General features: G+C 47.0%; 1 protein-coding gene across 5 annotated transcripts in view; it reads left to right on the forward strand.

Annotated features, from left to right (window-relative positions):
* Nucleotides 1–19,279, forward strand: part of LOC144782056 (galectin-4-like) — a 141,243-nt gene that overhangs the window by 94,951 nt on the left and 27,013 nt on the right. For 4 of the 5 annotated variants that reach the window (XM_078661195.1, XM_078661197.1, XM_078661196.1 and 1 more), the window contains one exon: nt 16,946–16,987. The exons of the other annotated variant lie outside the window; for it this stretch is intronic. In XM_078661195.1, the coding sequence (XP_078517321.1) occupies nt 16,946–16,987 (42 nt within the window). The remainder of the gene's footprint in view (nt 1–16,945; nt 16,988–19,279) is intronic. 5 annotated transcript variants of the gene reach the window in all.

A 19,279-nucleotide genomic window follows, 5' to 3' on the forward strand; every position in this document is an offset into this window, starting at 1 on the left:
ACTTGATGACTGACTTTTTGCCATAAACACTAAGATGGTGAATAACCATCTAAAGCTCATTGCTGCAAAGACAGAGATTATGACCTGCAGATCTTTTGACTGGGTGTGAGTGTTAGATTGATTCAGATGCTCCGTCCATCACCACCCCCTTTTGTACCGCTTTTGGCCACCATAAGTGTGGCAGGGTATGCTCAGACGTGAGTCCCTTGCTCACTTTGCCACTGGATTCAAGCAAGCCGGGCTGAAGACAGCTGGAATGCCAGAAACCGGTCCTCGGAAGCTTGTTTCCGGTCCAGGGAAGGCATGGCTTGGCAGTTCGGGCTGCACTGTTCCCATGAGGCACAGGGTCAGACTGATTTGCATATAGCCATGTCTGAACTGGGGCGGCAGAGTGGGCTAAAGAACGGTGATGGATTAAACCCAGATCTTTTGACTGGGTGTGAGTGTTTGATTGATTCAGATGCTCCGTCCATCACCACCCCCTTTTGTACCGCTTTTGGCCACCATAAGTGTGGCAGGGTATGCTCAGACGTGAGTCCCTTGCTCACTTTGCCACTGGATTCAAGCAAGCCGGGCTGAAGACGGCTGGAATGCCGGAAACCGGTCCTCGGAAGCTTGTTTCCGGTCCAGGGAAGACATGGCTTGGCAGTTCGGGCTGCACTGTTCCCATGAGGCACAGGGTCAGACTGATTTGCATATAGCCATGTCTGAACTGGGGTGGCAGAGTGGGCTAAAGAACGGTGATGGATTAAACCCAGATCTTTTGACTGGGTGTGAGTGTTTGATTGATTCAGATGCTCCGTCCATCACCACCCCCTTTTGTACCGCTTTTGGCCACCATAAGTGTGGCAGGGTATGCTCAGACGTGAGTCCCTTGCTCATTTTGCCACTGGATTCAAGCAAGCCGGGCTGAAGACGGCTGGAATGCCAGAAACCGGTCCTCGGAAGCTTGTTTCCGGTCCAGGGAAGACATGGCTTGGCAGTTCGGGCTGCACTGTTCCCATGAGGCACAGGGTCAGACTGATTTGCATATAGCCATGTCTGAACTGGGGTGGCATAGTGGGCTAAAGAACGGTGATGGATTAAACCCAGATCTTTTGACTGGGTGTGAGTGTTTGATTGATTCAGATGCTCCGTCCATCACCACCCCTTTTTTACCGCTTTTGGCCACCATAAGTGTGGCAGGGTATGCTCAGACGTGAGTCCCTTGCTCACTTTGCCACTGGATTCAAGCAAGCCGGGCTGAAGACGGCTGGAATGCCAGAAACCGGTCCTCGGAAGCTTGTTTCTGGTCCAGGGAAGACATGGCTTGGCAGTTCGGGCTGCACTGTTCCCATGAGGCACAGGGTCAGACTGATTTGCATATAGCCATGTCTGAACTGGGGTGGCAGAGTGGGCTAAAGAACGGTGATGGATTAAACCCAGATCTTTTGACTGGGTGTGAGTGTTTGATTGATTCAGATGCTCCGTCCATCACCACCCCCTTTTGTACCGCTTTTGGCCACCATAAGTGTGGCAGGGTATGCTCAGACGTGAGTCCCTTGCTCATTTTGCCACTGGATTCAAGCAAGCCGGGCTGAAGACGGCTGGAATGCCAGAAACCGGTCCTCGGAAGCTTGTTTCCGGTCCAGGGAAGACATGGCTTGGCAGTTCGGGCTGCACTGTTCCCATGAGGCACAGGGTCAGACTGATTTGCATATAGCCATGTCTGAACTGGGGTGGCAGAGTGGGCTAAAGAACGGTGATGGACTAAACCCAGATCTTTTGACTGGGTGTGAGTGTTTGATTGATTCAGATGCTCCGTCCATTACCACCCCCTTTTGTACCGCTTTTGGCCACCATAAGTGTGGCAGGGTATGCTCAGACGTGAGTCCCTTGCTCACTTTGCCACTGGATTCAAGCAAGCCGGGCTGAAGACGGCTGGAATGCCAGAAACCGGTCCTCGGAAGCTTGTTTCCGGTCCAGGGAAGACATGGCTTGGCAGTTTGGGCTGCACTGTTCCCATGAGGCACAGGGTCAGACTGATTTGCATATAGCCATGTCTGAACTGGGGTGGCATAGTGGGCTAAAGAACGGTGATGGATTAAACCCAGATCTTTTGACTGGGTGTGAGTGTTTGATTGATTCAGATGCTCCGTCCATCACCACCCCTTTTTTACCGCTTTTGGCCACCATAAGTGTGGCAGGGTATGCTCAGACGTGAGTCCCTTGCTCACTTTGCCACTGGATTCAAGCAAGCCGGGCTGAAGACGGCTGGAATGCCAGAAACCGGTCCTCGGAAGCTTGTTTCTGGTCCAGGGAAGACATGGCTTGGCAGTTCGGGCTGCACTGTTCCCATGAGGCACAGGGTCAGACTGATTTGCATATAGCCATGTCTGAACTGGGGTGGCAGAGTGGGCTAAAGAACGGTGATGGATTAAACCCAGATCTTTTGACTGGGTGTGAGTGTTTGATTGATTCAGATGCTCTGTCCATCACCACCCCCTTTTGTACCGCTGCAGACAATGGCAACATCACCAGCCTACTGGCATATAGCCTAAGGAACTTATAGCCCCTTCCACAACATTAAGAGTAGTTTGAAACATATGAGTAACCAGTGATTCAGACCTATTCTTGACACCATATGTTAACAATGTCACAAACAGTGCCTTCTACACAATGAAAACACTATGTCACTGTGAGAAATTGGGTTATTGGTTGACTGGGGTATGAGCCCTGGTGAAGCAGCAGCCACAATCCCCATGCAGGGTAAACTATAAAAAGTCATTAAAGTCACATGTGCTTAACCCTGAGTAGTATGGCACAAAACACAGTCAGGCTTAGCATAGAGGCAATGTATCAAGTATTTATGCAGCACACAAACAGTAATAAAGTCAAAACACAGCACAAGAAAAATCCCAAACCAATTTGGAAAACTAGAGTACATTTTTATAAATTATTTGACACCAAAATGACAAAATCCAATCAGTAGAAACAGAGTTTGAAATTTTAAAAGTTTTTAGTAAAAACTAGAGTCTAAAATATCAAAGCGCCAACCACAGGTCAAAGTCAAAAGTTAAGGCTGATCACGATGAAGCACAGTTTGGATATAGAAATCAATTGGGCCTGGTCAGCGCTTACCTTTAGACTTGTGGTAAAGTTCAGTGGGGCAAGCCTGCAGGAGGTGTCCGAGGAGGAAACATCATCGTCAGATGGACTTGGGTCGAAGCAGTGGTGAAGCTTTCTACGTTCAGACTTAGTTGCCCAAATGGAAGTTGAAAAACTCCAACGGGACGAAGTACAGGGCTGTAGCTGAAGACAATTCCACAAGGTTGGATACCCCTTTGCCGAAGGACCACTGAAAATGATTTTCTGCTGCAAAGAAGAACGTAGCAGGAGAAGCCATGAAGTCAATCTGACCAGTGGTGCACCTCGGGCGGATAGGCAAGCAGGTTGGTCCTGGTCTCCTCCAGGTTCTCAGAGCACTTTTGGGCCAAATGTTGTTTAAGTCCTTAGTTTTGGACATTGGCCATCTGGGCACATTTAGGACCACAACCAAGTGTCCAGGATTGGGGGGACACCTCTTGGGGTTCAGTACTCACCCAGACGACTGGGTCCAGGTGTGGGTTCAAGTTGGTGAGAGCCTTTATGTCCCTGTGGCTTTGACCTAGAGGCCAGCAAACTAGCTCTTGGAGTCACTTCTGGCAATCCTGGGTGCAGGTCAAGATGCAGGGCTCAACAAAAGGCCTGGCCTCTGAGGGTTCAAGACGGGCTCCAAGCAGCAAAGAAGTCCTGCCAGGTACATCAGCAGTCTGGCAAAGTGTACAGCAGGTCACAGCAGCAGACAGTCCTCTGAGAGTCCTTCAGCAGGTCCAGTAGTGAACTGAAGAGTGGCTATGAAGGTCCTATTTTTGTATGCTGATGTCCTTCTGGAAGGTGGGTGAATCTTCTGGAAGGGTTCTTTGAAGTGCATGGAATTTCCGGACTCTCCTGCCCTGGTTACAAGCCGGTTGCAGTAACAATGCAGAATCGTTAGGCCCTTTGTGTGAAGGTAGAGCACAGGCTATTCAGGTGTAGGTGGGGCTGTGCTGCACTCATACCCCACATCCTGCCAGCAGATGGCCCATTGAGACACACCTAATCCCTCTATTGTTTGACAGCCTGGGAGGAATTCACAAGGTTTGTCAGCTACACCCACTCATGTGATCCAAGATAGGATGCACGCACAAAGGGTTGAGGGCAGGAAAATGGCAACTTTCTAAAAGAGGCAGTTTAAAAAATCCAACGTTACCATTAAAGAGGGTTTAGAATTGCAATTTCATAGGTACCAAACATGATATATCTACCTGCTCCCAATTAGGAATTGCAACTTATTAAATGTAATAAGGAATACCCAATGTTATTCTATGGGAGTGGTAAGCCTTACAGTAGTGGAAAACTAATTTAGGAATGTTTCACTACCAGAACATGTAAACCTTAAAAGTACATGTCCAACCTTCTAATTATCCTACCCATTAGACTACCTAGGGCCTTCCATAGGGGTGACTTATATGTACTGAAAATGGAGTTAAAGCTTTGGCAAGGGGTTTAAAATGTCAAGTCAACATGGCAGCGTAAGACTACATGAAACACACAAAAGGTGATGGAAGGAATGCTTGCAATTTGTCTATCCGCTGGCAAATACTGTTCCTTTGCTTACCATTCCACCTCAGTTTGCATCCAGCCATATGCAAATCAGTCTTGACCCTGCTTCTCATGGAAACAGCCCAGCCCAAACTGCCAAGCCATGTTTACTCTGAACCAGAACACAAGCAACCCAGGGCCAGTTTCGCCCTAGTTATTGGCTCATCAGCTGTGTACTGCTTGGTTCCAGTGACACAGTGAGCATGGGACCCATGTCTGGGCATACCCATGCCACTTAGGACAGTACATGAAGCACACAAAAGGTGATGTAAGGAATGCTTGCAATTTGTCTAACCTCTGGCAATAGCTCAGGGTAACATCCCAACCCATCCTTCCTTTGCTCACCATATCACCTCAGTTTGGACCCAGCCATATGCAAATCAGACTTTAGTGTAACACTGCATTGAGGTTGCAATAGCAGGCCTATGGCATGTTTTAGAGAGTTACTTAAGTAGGTAGTACAATGAGTGCTGCAGGCCCACTGGTAACATTTAATTCACAGGCCTTGGATATATGGTATACCACTCTACAAGGGACTTACAAGTAAATTAAATATGCTACTTTGGTATATGCCAATCAAACCATGTTTAGAGGAGTGAGCACAAGCACTTTAGCACTAGTTAGCAGCCGTAAACTGCACAGAATCCTAATGCCAACAAAAACAAATTAAGCAAAAAAGTGGAAAGTAAAGGCAAAAGGTTTGGGGGCGACCCTGCAGCGAGGGCCTGGCCCAACAGTCACCTTGCATTCCAACTTAAACTGCAAGCCATCTTCACACTGTTAATCTCGAAGCTTGACTATGCAAACAGCCTATACCTTGGCACATCTGCATTCGGCATTTGCAAAATGCAACGTACCCAGAATGCTGCTGTAAGGCTTCGTCTCCACCTTCACCCAAGAGGACGCATGACTCCAGTCCTGCAATCACTCCACTAGCTACCTATAACTAGAAGAGTAATGTTCAAGGCACCCTGCATTGTCTACAGAGCCTCCCAAGGATACCAACAGCGATACCTACAAGCTGAGTCGGCTCCTTCGTTTTAGCAGAGAAGCGTCACCCCACAAAGAAAAGCCCCAGGCCAGAGCTGAAAAATTAAATGGTAAGAAAGTTTATTTATTACCATTTTATTTTTCAGCTGATGACCGGTCCCAAACTGAGTGACAGGACAAGGCAGGGCCAGTGCTGCCGAGTGGCAGCAGGGAGCTGGATGCTTTAAAACTAGCTTTTCTCTTTGGCTGGCTGTCTTGCGACCGCCAGCCAGCCATACGCGTTTTAGACTTCTATAACCAAGCTGTCTTAGACAGCTGGATTAGAGAAAGCTCAGGTCTCCAGTGCTCTTGAGAGCGCTGAGCGCGGCCACTCCCTCCAATCCTGGTGCTGCTCTCATGCTGTTGAGAGTAGCGCCAGGATTGGTTAGGGGAGTTAGCTGGGTCCCACGTTGGAGCCTGCCTTCAGAAAAGACTGAAGGAGGAGGACATCACGTCACGTAGGAAGGTAAATTTGAATTTGAATTTTTAATTTTAAAATATTTATTAAGCGCACTTATACCGGGACGGTTTCATGGCGCTAGACAGCGGTGAATCAGTGGAGGCGAGGATGGAAGCTAGGCTGCTGAAAATCTAGAAAACAGAAAGGTCTTGAGTAGTTTGCGGAATTCCAAGTAGGAGGATGAAGTCCTAAGTGCAAGAGGAAGCGAATTCCAGAAGGATGGAGCTAGCACCGCAAATCTGGCCCCCCCGGACTTCTGCTTCCTGAATCGGGGGACTGACAAGAGAGCGTGGTGAGCGGAGCGGAGCTCTCTAGTCGGGAGGTAAGATGAAATGGCTTCACAGAGGAAGGCGGGGGCAGTCCCGGACCTAGCCTGATACGTGATGCAGCCCAACTTGAAGAGGGCCCTCTCCCTCACCGGTAACCAATGCAGAGACTGCAACAGAGGTTGGATTTAGGAAGACCATAAATCAGGCGGGCCGCCTGATTTTGTATCAGTTGGGGCCGGCGGATCAGGTAGGCCGGGGCGCCATTGTAGATCACATTCCCATAGTCAAGGCGCGATAGCACCATGGCCATGAGAATGAGCTTGAGTGCGGCGGCAGAGAAGAATCGGGAAACCTTACGGATGGTACGGAGGGAAAAAAACAGGCAGACACCACTGAGTTGATCTGCGTGTGAAGAGTGAGCAGGGGGTTAATGAAGATGCCCAGGGTTTTAACCTTGGGAACTGGAAGGGGAGGGGGGCCAAGGGAATGGGGCCAAAAGGAAGAGGACCAAGGACTGCAACCACCCCCGTCAAAACCAGTTCGGTTTTGTCGGGGTTTAGTTTGAGGTGGTTGCAGTTCATCCACCCTTGGATGAAAAGCATGACCCTCTGGAAATTCAGGGCAGAGGTGGGGGAACAGGAGAGATTAAAGATAAGTTGGAGGTCATCGGCGTAATTGAACACCGAGACCTCCATCTGCTGTAAAGAAAAAATGAGGGGTGAAATGTATAAATTGAATAACAAGGGAGACAAGGAGGAACCCTGGGGGACGCCGCAGGTCACTCTCCGAGGTGGGGCAGCAAAGTCGGCCAGATGGACGGCCTGCTCCCTATCCGTTAAAAAGGATCGGAGGCAGGCAAGGGCCATGCCCCCAATGCCCGCTGCCCCGACACGGGTCAACAGAATGCCATGGTCCACCGTGTCGAACGCGGCGGACAGGTCTAACAGGACCAGGGCCTGGGGGAGGCAGGTGTCAATGCCCTCCCTCAATTTGTCCATCACCGATACAACTACCTTCTCGGTAGAGTGCAGCGGGCGAAAGCCCGCCTGACGAGAAGAAAGGCGGCCCGTGGATTCCACAAAGGAGCTCAGAGTCCTGGTGACATGGGCCTCTGAGACCTTCGCCAGGTAAGGGAGAAGGGAGATGGGACGGTAGTTAGCAGGCAGGGAAGGATCAGTGCCTGCCTTTTCAAAATCGGAATGATGACTGCCGATTTGTGGGCGTGAGGGACAGTGCCAGTTTTAAGGGAGTGATTGATTAGAGTAAGTGGAGGGGAATAGCAAGGTAAGTGTATTTTCATTTTATTAATTTGTTTTTGTGTCCCACGGCATCACCACCCTCGGTACATGCCAGCTGCCAATGCCTACAAGTTAAGTTAAAGCAATCCCACCACCAAGCAGAACGATGCTCTCAAAGCTTATACCACTTATCATCATACCACCTTACCATAAAAAATCCATAGGAGTAACTGCTTACTCAGTACAAGTTGCCAAGCTCTGTAACTCACTCCCAGCTAAAACTAGAAGCACCCAGGAGCATATACACTTCTGAAGACAGCTGAAAACATGTCTATTTCCTATGGAACTGCACCACCTGCATCCTGACAACAGAGACCAGAAAACAGTTGCACCCTCAAGCGCAGTCCTCAGCTTACAACCCATGAATTGAAAACAAGTCAGACAGCAAACTGTGTTGATTGTGCAGGTAAGCTAAGAAGGACTGATCGATGATTCACCATGGCATTATATAGTTATGTACTTGCGTATATAACAGTTGTGTCCCACAACAATACTAATAACATGATGCGCTGCGGTCAACAGCAAATTCTAACTTATTCCTTCTACATTCAGATAAGACATATTTGCTATGAGGATTGTCCATCACCGGCAAGGTGCAGACAAAAAAACAGACATCACCAAATGAACAGGCATGGAATTACTTAAGAGATTTTTATTTACTTAGAAGGTTTTTATGTTGTGTGAACATGGCCCTAGAGTATCAGAGTGCTGTACATCAATATGAAACTATACAGTTTTATAATCAGATAGCTAGTAACATCAGGTAGGAGGTGAGGTCTGTTCTCGGTGACGCAGTTTGTCAGCTCAGTGTAGAGTGGCAGTTGGCCAGTGTTTGTGTCGTTTAACATAAATAATCAGATCATGACATTGTGCTTGAGCCTTGTCCAGTCATTTAGGTGAGAAATCTGTCCATTATGATCATCTGGACTTATTTCTTGAAGGATAAAGAAGAAGGGTTCGCCTGCATCTCAGATGGGAGAGGTTTCTTGATTATTGGTGCCGCCCCCGAGAATGTGCGATCATAAGCATCTTTTTTCTGAACTTCCGGGGTTTTAGCAGCTTAGAGCCCACACTCCTTAGAGTGCAGGTGCCTCCAGAGATCGAGGGCTTCTGAGCCAGGTATGAGGGAGTGTTGTGGTTGTAAGGCTTTGTGTGTTATACAAGCTATCTTCAGTTGAATCTTTGCCTTGAAAGGGAGCCTGTGTAGTGATTTAGGCACTGGAGTGTTGTTGTCGTAGCGTCTTGATTCTGTAATCAGCCTAGCTGGAGCGTTAAGCAAAGTCTTGAGTGAAGCAGTCCTTGCTTTGGGCAGTTCTGTTAATGTTGCACACCCGTATTGCAATCTGTAGATGACTAGGTATTGCACTGCTGTTTTGAAGTCTGGTGGTGGTAAGAAAGGTTTTATCTTTTTGAGGAGATTCATTTGGAAAACTGGTACTCTTGTGGCTGCACTGATATGTGTTTGCATATTAAGGTTTGGGTCTAGCGTTATTCCAAGTGATTTAGTTGACTCTATGATGACTGCTTTGCAGTTGAGTGCAGTTAAGTTGCTGATCCATTCTTCGACTAGTGGAGAGGTGTGTGGTGGGGATAGTAGTAAGAATACTGGTTATAGTACATTTGATTTTTGGGTCTTTTTGTGCCAGACAGTGTTGTGTTTCCATGAGTGTGTGTTGGGTTCTAATATCTTCCAGAGATGTTATCTTTAGGTACAGTAGTGTGTCATCTGCGTACATGTGGTAAGATATGTTTGCTTCTTTGTGGATTTCTGTCAGTGGTTCTATGTATAGGTTGAACAGAGTGGGGGTAAGATGGATCCTTGTGAAACCCCATTTGAGACCGGGGAGGGACTAAATAGTGTCTTATTCAGCTTGATTCTCTGTGATCAGTTCCAGAGAAAGGAGGAAAACCATTTCCGCACATTTCCTGCCAGCCCCATTCTGTTTTGTAGACATTAGCTGTGTCTGGTGGCTCAGTGGACTATTGTGTCCGTGGTAGGGGCCTGTGTTCGACCTCATGATCACAAGTTCAAAAATCCCGGTATGTCCACTCAGCATTTCATCCTTCTGAGGTCGATAAAATTAGTAACATTGAGTTGGGTAATAATAAACATCTGCTATTCAGCGCCATGATACCCTTGGATGAACATGCGCTTTACAAATACACGTAATGTTATGTAAACTGGAATTGCATCAAGCAGCCAAGGGATACGAGGCCATATCGCCTAATAAGTCACACAATTGTAAAATTGAATAACTAAGAGTAGTGTTGCTCGCCTCAATGGTCCGCTGCTCATAGACCATACAATATAACAAACAATTCATGAACAGAGAGGCAACAATAGCAACAAGACAATGAGAGAAAACAATTTCTTGAGCCTTCATTGTTGAAGCTGTATCCTTCTTTAACCGCATGCGTGCGGCGGTTATTTGTGCGCTGTGCGGCTTTTTTCTAAAAGCCGCGTTACATGACGAGCTCAGCTCGTCATCAGCGTGCGAGCGGCACAACTCATGACGAGCTGAGCTCGTCATGAGCAGGCAAGGGGTTAATATGTAGATTCAAAACATGCACAACCAACGCGTTTCACTCTCAACAGGGCTTTATCCGGGCCATGTTAATCCTAATTAGTTCACCTTAGGGTTTGGCACAACATGTTCCGAAAACACGAATAACACATTTTTTAGAGTATCTTGGTATATGTATTGTAGATTGTTGTCGTTTTGGACTTGTTTTGTTTAGATAGAGATTACTTATTTTTCTAAACTGGTGTGGTTTCCATTTGTAGTGTTTTCACTGTATTACTGTATTTGTGCACAAATTATTTGCACACTGCCTCTGACATAAGCCTGCCTGCTCATGCCAAGCTACCAAGGGGGTGAGCAGGGGTTGTCTAAGGGCGTATCTCCCTTACCCTGACTAGAAGTAAGGGTTCCTACTTGGACAAAAGTGTAAAGCATTGCCAACTAGAGACCCCCATTTCTTACAATCACAGTCAGGTTTTTTCAGGAGTGGCGTTACTTCACCAGTCTTAAGACATTCTGAGATTGATCCTTGTGTTAAGGAGGAGTTGAAAATCTTAGTCTAGAGTGGAGAGAGAGATAACTTATGTCTTTTAGAATTTTAGAGGGTATTGGGTCATTGAAATGTGTTGTTGGCTTCATTCATAGCAGGATTGTTTGGATGTCACTTTCACTGAGGGTCTTGAATCTGCTGAAGGTGACATTATTTTTTGCCTTTATGGAGGGGGGAGAGTACTGATGACCTTTTGCAATCTGTCTACTTGGAGATGATTTGGTGCAGTGCTGCTCCTTTGTTGTGTGTTGATACCATGCATGATTGTACAAGATTATGGCCTTTGAGGAAAGATTTTAGTGTGTTTCACATTTTGGTCCTTGATTTCATTTTAATGTAGGTTGAAGTCACCTAGAATATTGCGTTCAGGTGTCATAATGTGTAGGAAGCTGGCTCTATATGTGATATATCAATAAGTTGATATACCGTGTAAAGAGTCCAGGGGTTTCCTTATGAGTTGACAGGGCTTGCTATATCATCTCAAACTGCACTGTTAGGGGGTAGTGTGGTCAAACAGCCTTAGGCTTAACACAGAGGAGTGCAAGACCTTTGCAAATACACACAATGATCAATAAATAACTTAATGACTCAAGAAGGAGATCCACATCAATTTATAAACATAGCAAGTTTCTTTATATATGTTTAGGCATCAGAGAAAAATTGTTCAGGTATATATGTTTTCGAAGATTAATTCTTTTCACTTTAAAAAGATGGACAGTGAAATTTTCAAGTTCTATGAAAGGAAGAATAAGTTCTGCAAACAGGTACAGTACATTGACTTACAGGACCAATCTCCCGGAGTTGAGGTGAGTGGTGGGCAAGGTCCAAGGCAGCACCAGTAGTGCACCACCAGTGACACAAGGGCAGCCGGTGCAGGGTGCAAATGAGCGTCGGGAGCCCAGTAGGTTTCAACAGGGATCAGTCTCTGTTAAAATAGACTGCAGGTTCTAGCAGTCTGGTTGAACCAAGAGGGTTTGATGCTTGTGATGTTCAGGGATGTAGGGACACCTGGGGTCCTCTTCTCCACGGCCCAGGTGCAACGGATGCGGAGGTGCCTTTAGACGTTGGGTATCTCTTACTGAGAGCAGTCGCGGTTGAGGGGGCCTGTGTGCAGAGGCTTCAGGCGATGTCGGGAGTTCAAGAGGGATGAGACCATGATGGATTAAGCTCTGGAGTGCTGGGGAACCTTGTTGGAACTGGTGGCCCACTTGAGCTCGGGCGGGAGGTGATGGGTGCAGTGGTGGTTTCGGGTGTCTGCTTTTGGAGGTTCCGGGGGGCCTCAGAGGCTAATCCTCTGGAGTTCTTTAGAACAGGTCTGCTGTTCACGGAAGGTCTTAGGCTTCATTGAAGGCAGGCAATCCTCCCAGGTTTTGGAGGCATCAGCTGCAGGATGAGTCATCTTAGGCACAGGTTCGTCAGAGAATGACAGACAGGTCAGCAGGGCTGGGGTCAAGTCAGGTGCTCTCTTCAGTCTTCTGCTTTTGTGGCTCCTCTTGTCCTTCTTTGTAAGTCGTCAGGATCTGCTTCTCTGAAATGATATGAAATGAAAAATTACACTTGTATAGCGCGTAACTACCCGGAGGCCTCGCAGCGCAGGTGACAGAGACTCCCCTAAATACTGAATTTAGAGGCATTAGGGGAGTTTAGGGTAGTAGCCAATGGGCTACTGACCCTTGGGGTCACTACACCCCCATCACAAAGATGGCTACTTCTGAAAAAACATGTCCATAGCCTGGAGGTGGCATGCCTACCTGACTTGCTGATTTTCTCACCTGTCCAGGTTCCAAGGGGGATCTGGACATGGGTGGCGGCTTCTGGACATGGGTGGCGGCTTCCTCTCCTTTGAGGGGAGCCAGATTTCCATTCCAAAGCCGGTATCTTCTTTGAAGCTTGCCGGCCCAAGGAGGCCAATCAACAGTAACCCTGGGTGTAGTTTGCTTAGTGGCGCTACGCGTAGCTACGCAAAGTGCACTTTGCACTAGGCATGCTACGTGTTGCTACGCGAACTGCGGTAGGGAAAATGCTGTTCGCACTGATTGCAGAGTGCCGGACGCTTGTACGCACTGTGCAATCATTGCAAACGGCATCTTGCACAGTGCAAGCGGTCATTTTCTGCCACTCTAGTAGATTTGTACTCGAGCGGCAGCTTTCTCAATGCGGATTGGTAGTTTCTCATTGCGAGCGGTCGCGAGCATACGCGACCCCTCTCAATGAGAAACCTGACCTCCCCGCATTGAGAATCTCGCCGGGTGTTTTTTTTTCCACGCTCGCAATCAGCAACATGATGTTGCTAATCGCGAACGAGGAAAAAGTCTGCTGATTTTGCTGACTCGCGGTCGCAAACTAGACGTTGAGGACCGCGAGCAAGCAAAAAATGCCTGCTACGCTACGGGTTTTTGCTCTGTGCTACGTGCAATTCGCGTAGCGCGTAATAGCACAAACTACGCACGCTCCGCGAGCGTAGCGTAGTCCTATGCCAAGGGTTAATCAGCAGATCATCCTGTGGGAGAGGTTGCTACACCCTCTTCACGGACAGGCAATTTGCTCTGGGTCTCCTGAGAGCAAAAGGCTGTCACCCTAGGAGGTCAGAACAGCGTCTCGGGTGGCAGGCTGGCAGAAATCAGTCAGCAAGGACACCAGGGGCTGGTAGGTTTTCAGGGGGCACCTCTAAAGTGCTCTCTGAGTGCATGTATTGGTAAATCTGACACTGGCCACAGTGTGGGTTTACCAATACGAGATGTTTGATACCAAACATTCCTATTTTCAGGAAAGCCATCATGTAGCTGGGGAACTCATTTTCACCTGAGTCCAGCACATGATTTAAAATGACTGCCCTGGTCACTTGTACTGGCAGTAATGGAACTGACCAGCACAGGGCCATATCTGGTCATGCAGGTATGCCCTCACGTGTAGTACTAGGTACCCTGCCTTAAGGCTGTCAGGCCTGCTGTAGGGGTGACTTACAAGTATCACATGCAGTGGTAGGAGACATGATTACAAACAACGTCTCAACATGTAATGTTTGAAGGACAATTAAGAAAATATAAAGAAATACATGAAAGAGACAAAAAAGGGAGAGACACCAAGATTGAATACCACAATCTGTATTCGATGTTGTAGTAGAAAGGTGTTTTCAGACAGCACTACTCTTTGGTTGATATAGGTGTAGTCACAAAGGTGCACACATAGTGCTCATGAAAGGATGAAACAGCACAAGTGAGGCATGTGAGATGGTGACAGCGTCAAAGGCATGATTAAAAATGGTGCAGAACATGAGCAGTAACCCACTTATTAATTTGAAAGATTTTATGAGCAATAGAAGCCATAGAAATGTTGTACTTTGTCGACTGCGTTTCAGGTCATTATCAGAACAAGAGTACACAAGATTATATTGAGACTGCTGGCATGGTAGCAAGTCCAGATCGGGTCATCCGAATAGGTAAAGGTGAGTAGGCGGGTCATGAGTCCCATCGAGGTGAATGCCGAGGTCCCAGGCAGAAGCCAATGGGGTGGGGTGGGGAGAGGACTGAATAAAATCTAGACACCCCGAGAAAAACAAGCGTTATCAGTCCAAGACAGATGAAAATCTGAGGTCAATCAGCCCGATTCCTTATGAATCCTTTAGAAGGGGATGATTAGAAGGAGAAGCCTCTCATGGAAAAACGGGTGCTTCCTGGCAGGGTAATCCTCTGCCGATGCGGAGTGAATCACGTTCTTAAGTATGAGACATGGCACACAGGGCTGTGTGAAGTGTCGTGTTTTCACTTTTGTCTGCACCAAGACACGCAGCCTGCACTGGCAGTCTTGCATGTGCTTGGTGAGGGGTCTCTTAGGGTGGCACAAATTGTGTTGCAGCCCTCATGGGCCCTCTTTATTACCTCAAGCCTAGGTACCAGGACTTACAGAGGGTGCTGAAAGTTTTACCGGTTGGGGGAACAATTTTACAGTTTTGGGAAAGAGCTGTGGCACCTCGGGCCTGGTTAGCAGGAACCCAGTGCACTTTCAGTCAAAAGCACATCATTTACCAGGCAAAAAGTGGAGGCGACCATGTCAAAACGGGGCACTTTCCTACATAAGGTTTGTACTGTGATTCTTTCCATTAGTTGCACAGTGAGCATCTGATTGTCTACAGGAGTGTTGAAGATAACGTGTAGCTTGGTCAGAGATCTGCCCCTGATGAAGACTTCAACTCCGATTAATATTCTCAGGAAGATAACTTCTCAGTTTGGAAAGGTTTGATTTGTGAGTTTGATCTGCGAATGCACGCAATCCCTCCATCCTTGTCTTAATGTGCAGTCTAGTCTTATGATGTTATAGTTTGGTGGAGCTGATATATCTAATAGTTGTGTAGAAGAGTCATTTAGCCAGGTCTCTGTTAGTACTATTATGTCTAAATCATCTGACACAATATGCTCAGCCATATCAGTGGCATGTTTAGCCGCCGATCTGCAGTTATTCAGTAAACATTTCAGTGCTTTATTAGGCTTGCCCTTCTGCTTTGATCACCTCGCATTAGAGTAGTCTGTCTTAGGTTTGAGTGGTTTATAGTAGTAGCTATGGTTCGTTGCTCCTGACTAGTGTTTATGGCTATAGTCTGTCACGCACTGTGGGCCAATGCGGAGGTCTTTAACACAGTCCACCACTGCAGGTCCCAAATATCTATGCAATCTGACCACTTCTTTACATCTCACAAAGATACTCAGAAATGGGATGATAACAAAAATGCCCATTCCAACAGATCTCTCCACTTCTTACTCCCTCTAACCATGCCAGTTCAAAATCACAACTATACACAAAATATCAGATTGGAAAGCCCAGTGCAGTAACCAGCTAAGCCGACTACATCATATTAAAATTATAAAGGGACCTTCAGAGCTTTTCAAACCTACCAGCATACTGAAAACCATACAACTGCTTGTCTGTCTCTCACATTTCATCATAAATAACCCTGCTACGTACCGCATCCCATAACACAATAACTTCACCTCGGTAGTCATCACTCACAACATGATAACACTTCCCACATAGGCTCAAAACAAAGACAACATCCTTCCAACCACACACCCTACGCAGTGTAGTGTGCTACCCATGTAGGCAAGCGCTTCAGTGCCACACATAGTGGTAGTAAGCGCTATATAAATGCCACAATACAATGCAATACATGTATAGACCGTTGAAAGGGACACAGGCAGTGACAGAGCAGGTGCATAACCCCTCTTGCTGACCTCCTGGTAAATCATCTGGACCAATTTATCTACTGAAGTCGACCATCTTAACCGGCTGGCATGTCAACACAGAAAAAAGGCCTACCTTTCTTTTCCTTTCTGAAACAAACACAAAAAATCAAGAAACCATCCACTGCCTGTCTACCTGGATGGCCTGTTACATAAAAAAGATAATAGTTCATTAAATCCAATCTTGTGTAATTTGCCTTGTAACACAAAGGAACTTCTAATAAATGTCCCAATAACCAATTAACCCACACAGGTTGAATCGTAGTTTATAGGGTGGGCGGCTGGACAAGACACAGGTGGAAAAGTGAGTCGCAAATTGACAGTGCCGACTCCATTTAATCTGCCACATCTCCTCCCACCCTCAAAGTGGCCAATAGGGCCTATGCTCCTCCCCCACAGAACACACCTCTTGGGTTAAATACCTAAGCAGGGCAACCAGCTGCCTCTCCATCTAGGCCACCTATAGCAGAGAAGCAACACATGCAGTGACAATGCAGTTGCACACACATGGAAACAAATAAGCTGCATACAGGCACATAAAAAAGTAGTCAAACACAAGCAGTGGCATGAGCTGCACACAATAAGGTCACCATAGAAGTGACAAAGCATGTGCACAGTTGCAATTACCTGAAAGATTCACAAGGTCAGCGAAAAAATAGCATCATATAGGCAGCGACAAGGCAGAATGAAATGGGCATTGACCGAGTGGTCAAACCAGCCATAGATGGTCACACAGGCAGTTACTGAACTGCTCTACACCGGCAGTGTTGTAAAATGAGTGTCCTATATTGTTTTAAGGTTATAAAGCCTTTCATGAGCATATGGTAAGGAGAGTGCATGTTCTAGGTTAAGTTGTGTTACTGATTTGGGACAAACATGTGTGTGTGTAATATGTTACCAATGCATTCCTGTCATTTCCAGGGCGGAATGAACATGCCTGGGTATCAGCCTGGAAATTTTCCTGTAAGTATCCATTGCCTGTAAACATTCAGGCCTAGTTATAAGTTCCCTGGCTCTAGGGCAGTGTTGATCTGAGCAGAAGCAAATACCCCAATGGCTCCCGATCATTTCTGCATGATGGTTTGTCAGTGCAGGGCATCTTGAGGCATTTCTGATGTTGGGTTCTAGATTGGGTTAAACGTGTGTGCTCTGGTATGCCAGTGTTGTTGATGTGAGACTGTGTGGTTGTGTTTGAATGAGTTCTGAACTATCTGCTTCACACCTTGTGTCCCTCAAAGTTCTTTGTGCAGGGTTACTATAAGCCTCACACCCACAGGTACCTCAGTTCTTCCTATACCCTGTACTGAAGGTTGAGTACATTAGTAAGTAAGTGGCTGGGTAAGGTGAGTCAGTCAGTCAGTCAATGAAGAGTTAAGGTGCACCGTAATGAATTGCTTTGATTCAATAACAATTAGGAGTATGGCCAAGAATGCTAGTATGCCATGATAACCAGAAAATCTCTTCCACTCTGGAGGGGTTATGGTCTGCATGCTAGAGTCTTAGGGCCTTATTGGGAGTCTGGCAGTCCACGGACTGCCATTCTTGCGGGGACGCAGCAGTGGTGGTCTTTTTACCACCATATTACGACCAGGCCAGCCGGATCACCATAGGACCACTGCAACCGCCAGGGATCAAAGCTCCCTGGATGTGGCAAAGCGGTCTTGAGGCCGCAATATACTTGGCAGGGCAAAGCACATTACGAGTTTCCTCACCGCCACACTTTTTATAGCAGTGCGACTGCCATGAAAAGTATGGCGGTGAGAAAACAAAGGGGGCCCTACAGGGCCCCCTTGTGCCTCTGCGCCATGGGTGCATGCTGGGGGGCACATGTTGTGCCCCCCTGTGTGCATGCACCCCACCGTACCTGCCTGCCATTGACTGCAGCAGTCCATGCCGTGCAGGTGCTGGTTTTGAAGCTCCCATTGCTATGCCTATTTCATATGCACTGCTGTCGGAACGCCAAAAAACAGCCCGCCAGACAGGAGAAAACTCCTAATCTGGCAAGCAGTTCAAACATAGGTTTGGTGGTGTGTGGTGGGTCCCGCTCCCGCACCACCAAACTCATAATAAGGCCTATAGTGAGGATGCAATCAGTGTGGGATGGACTGATCAAAGAGGTGCCAATGGTTCTCTGGTATCATCCATGTATACCAACTTGTCAGGAAACAATATCCTTATAGTAATTAATGCAGAAAATCATATGAATATGCAGCTTAGACCGACGTGTTCAGAGTTTTAATTAACAAAGGGCCTATACATGTAATCCCCAATAAAGAGTTGCATGCTCAAAGTGATCACAGAGTGACAAGGATGTAGTTTCAAAAAAGTGTTTTTAATTACCATCAGATGGCAATATAAGACACAAAGGGGAAAAACAATGACAGGTGTGGCTCATTCAAGGTCCTTCCCTCTGTTTAGTCTGAACATAAGGTACCTATCGGTAATGCATTGGGTGATCAACATTGTTTCGACCCACCAGCAACTCATGGCTCCTCATCAGGTCTAACAAACAGTTAACCCGTTTCATGCTCCGCCGATTTTGCGGAAGTGCGGCACTTTCGCAAAACGGGCGGGGCCGCGTCGGCCATTGGCCGACGGCAGCACTGGGCAGGTAGTGGCCGACGGCAGCATGGAAAGGGTTAAAAGCTGAGAACCTAAAGGACTGTAGACTACAGTCCTTCAGTAGGACTGGATCCGTGACATTGTAGAAAGAGTAAAAGGGCAGGAGAAGAGGAAGGTTTCTTAAAAGTTGCTGATTGTAAAGAATCCAAGAATTGGAAGCAAAACAGTACAGCAGTAAGTCCATGTCAGTACAAAGTAGTATCACTTTGAAAGACGTGTGAGGCTGCATGCAAGGTATTGTTTGTTTGGAATGCCTGCAGGTCCTCTGGGGCTGAGAAGAGGAATGAACCCTCCAGGCAGAAGTGAGCTAATCCAGAGGAGTGGCAGTGCAAGTGTCCCTGTCTGCACTCGGCAGCATTATAATGTTACATATTATGCTAGTGTCATTTGAATAGCACACAATCTGTCATTAGTCTGGCCTCATAGTTCTGTCTATTACCTGTTTGCAATCGACAGGTTCCTGACGTTTCTATCGCAAATCAAAGTTCAATTCATCAGGTGATGCTTTTCGGCCTAAGTATTCTGGCTGATCAGGAGGTTGGGTGGCAGTGCTTCATTCAGTGCTCTCTGGGTGCATGATTTTGTTGTCTGGCAGGTTTGGCTGTTGGGCATAATCTGCTGTAATCATATCTT

This window comes from Lissotriton helveticus, chromosome 9, assembly GCF_964261635.1.
Source record: "Lissotriton helveticus chromosome 9, aLisHel1.1, whole genome shotgun sequence".
Lineage (NCBI taxonomy): Eukaryota > Metazoa > Chordata > Amphibia > Caudata > Salamandridae > Lissotriton > Lissotriton helveticus.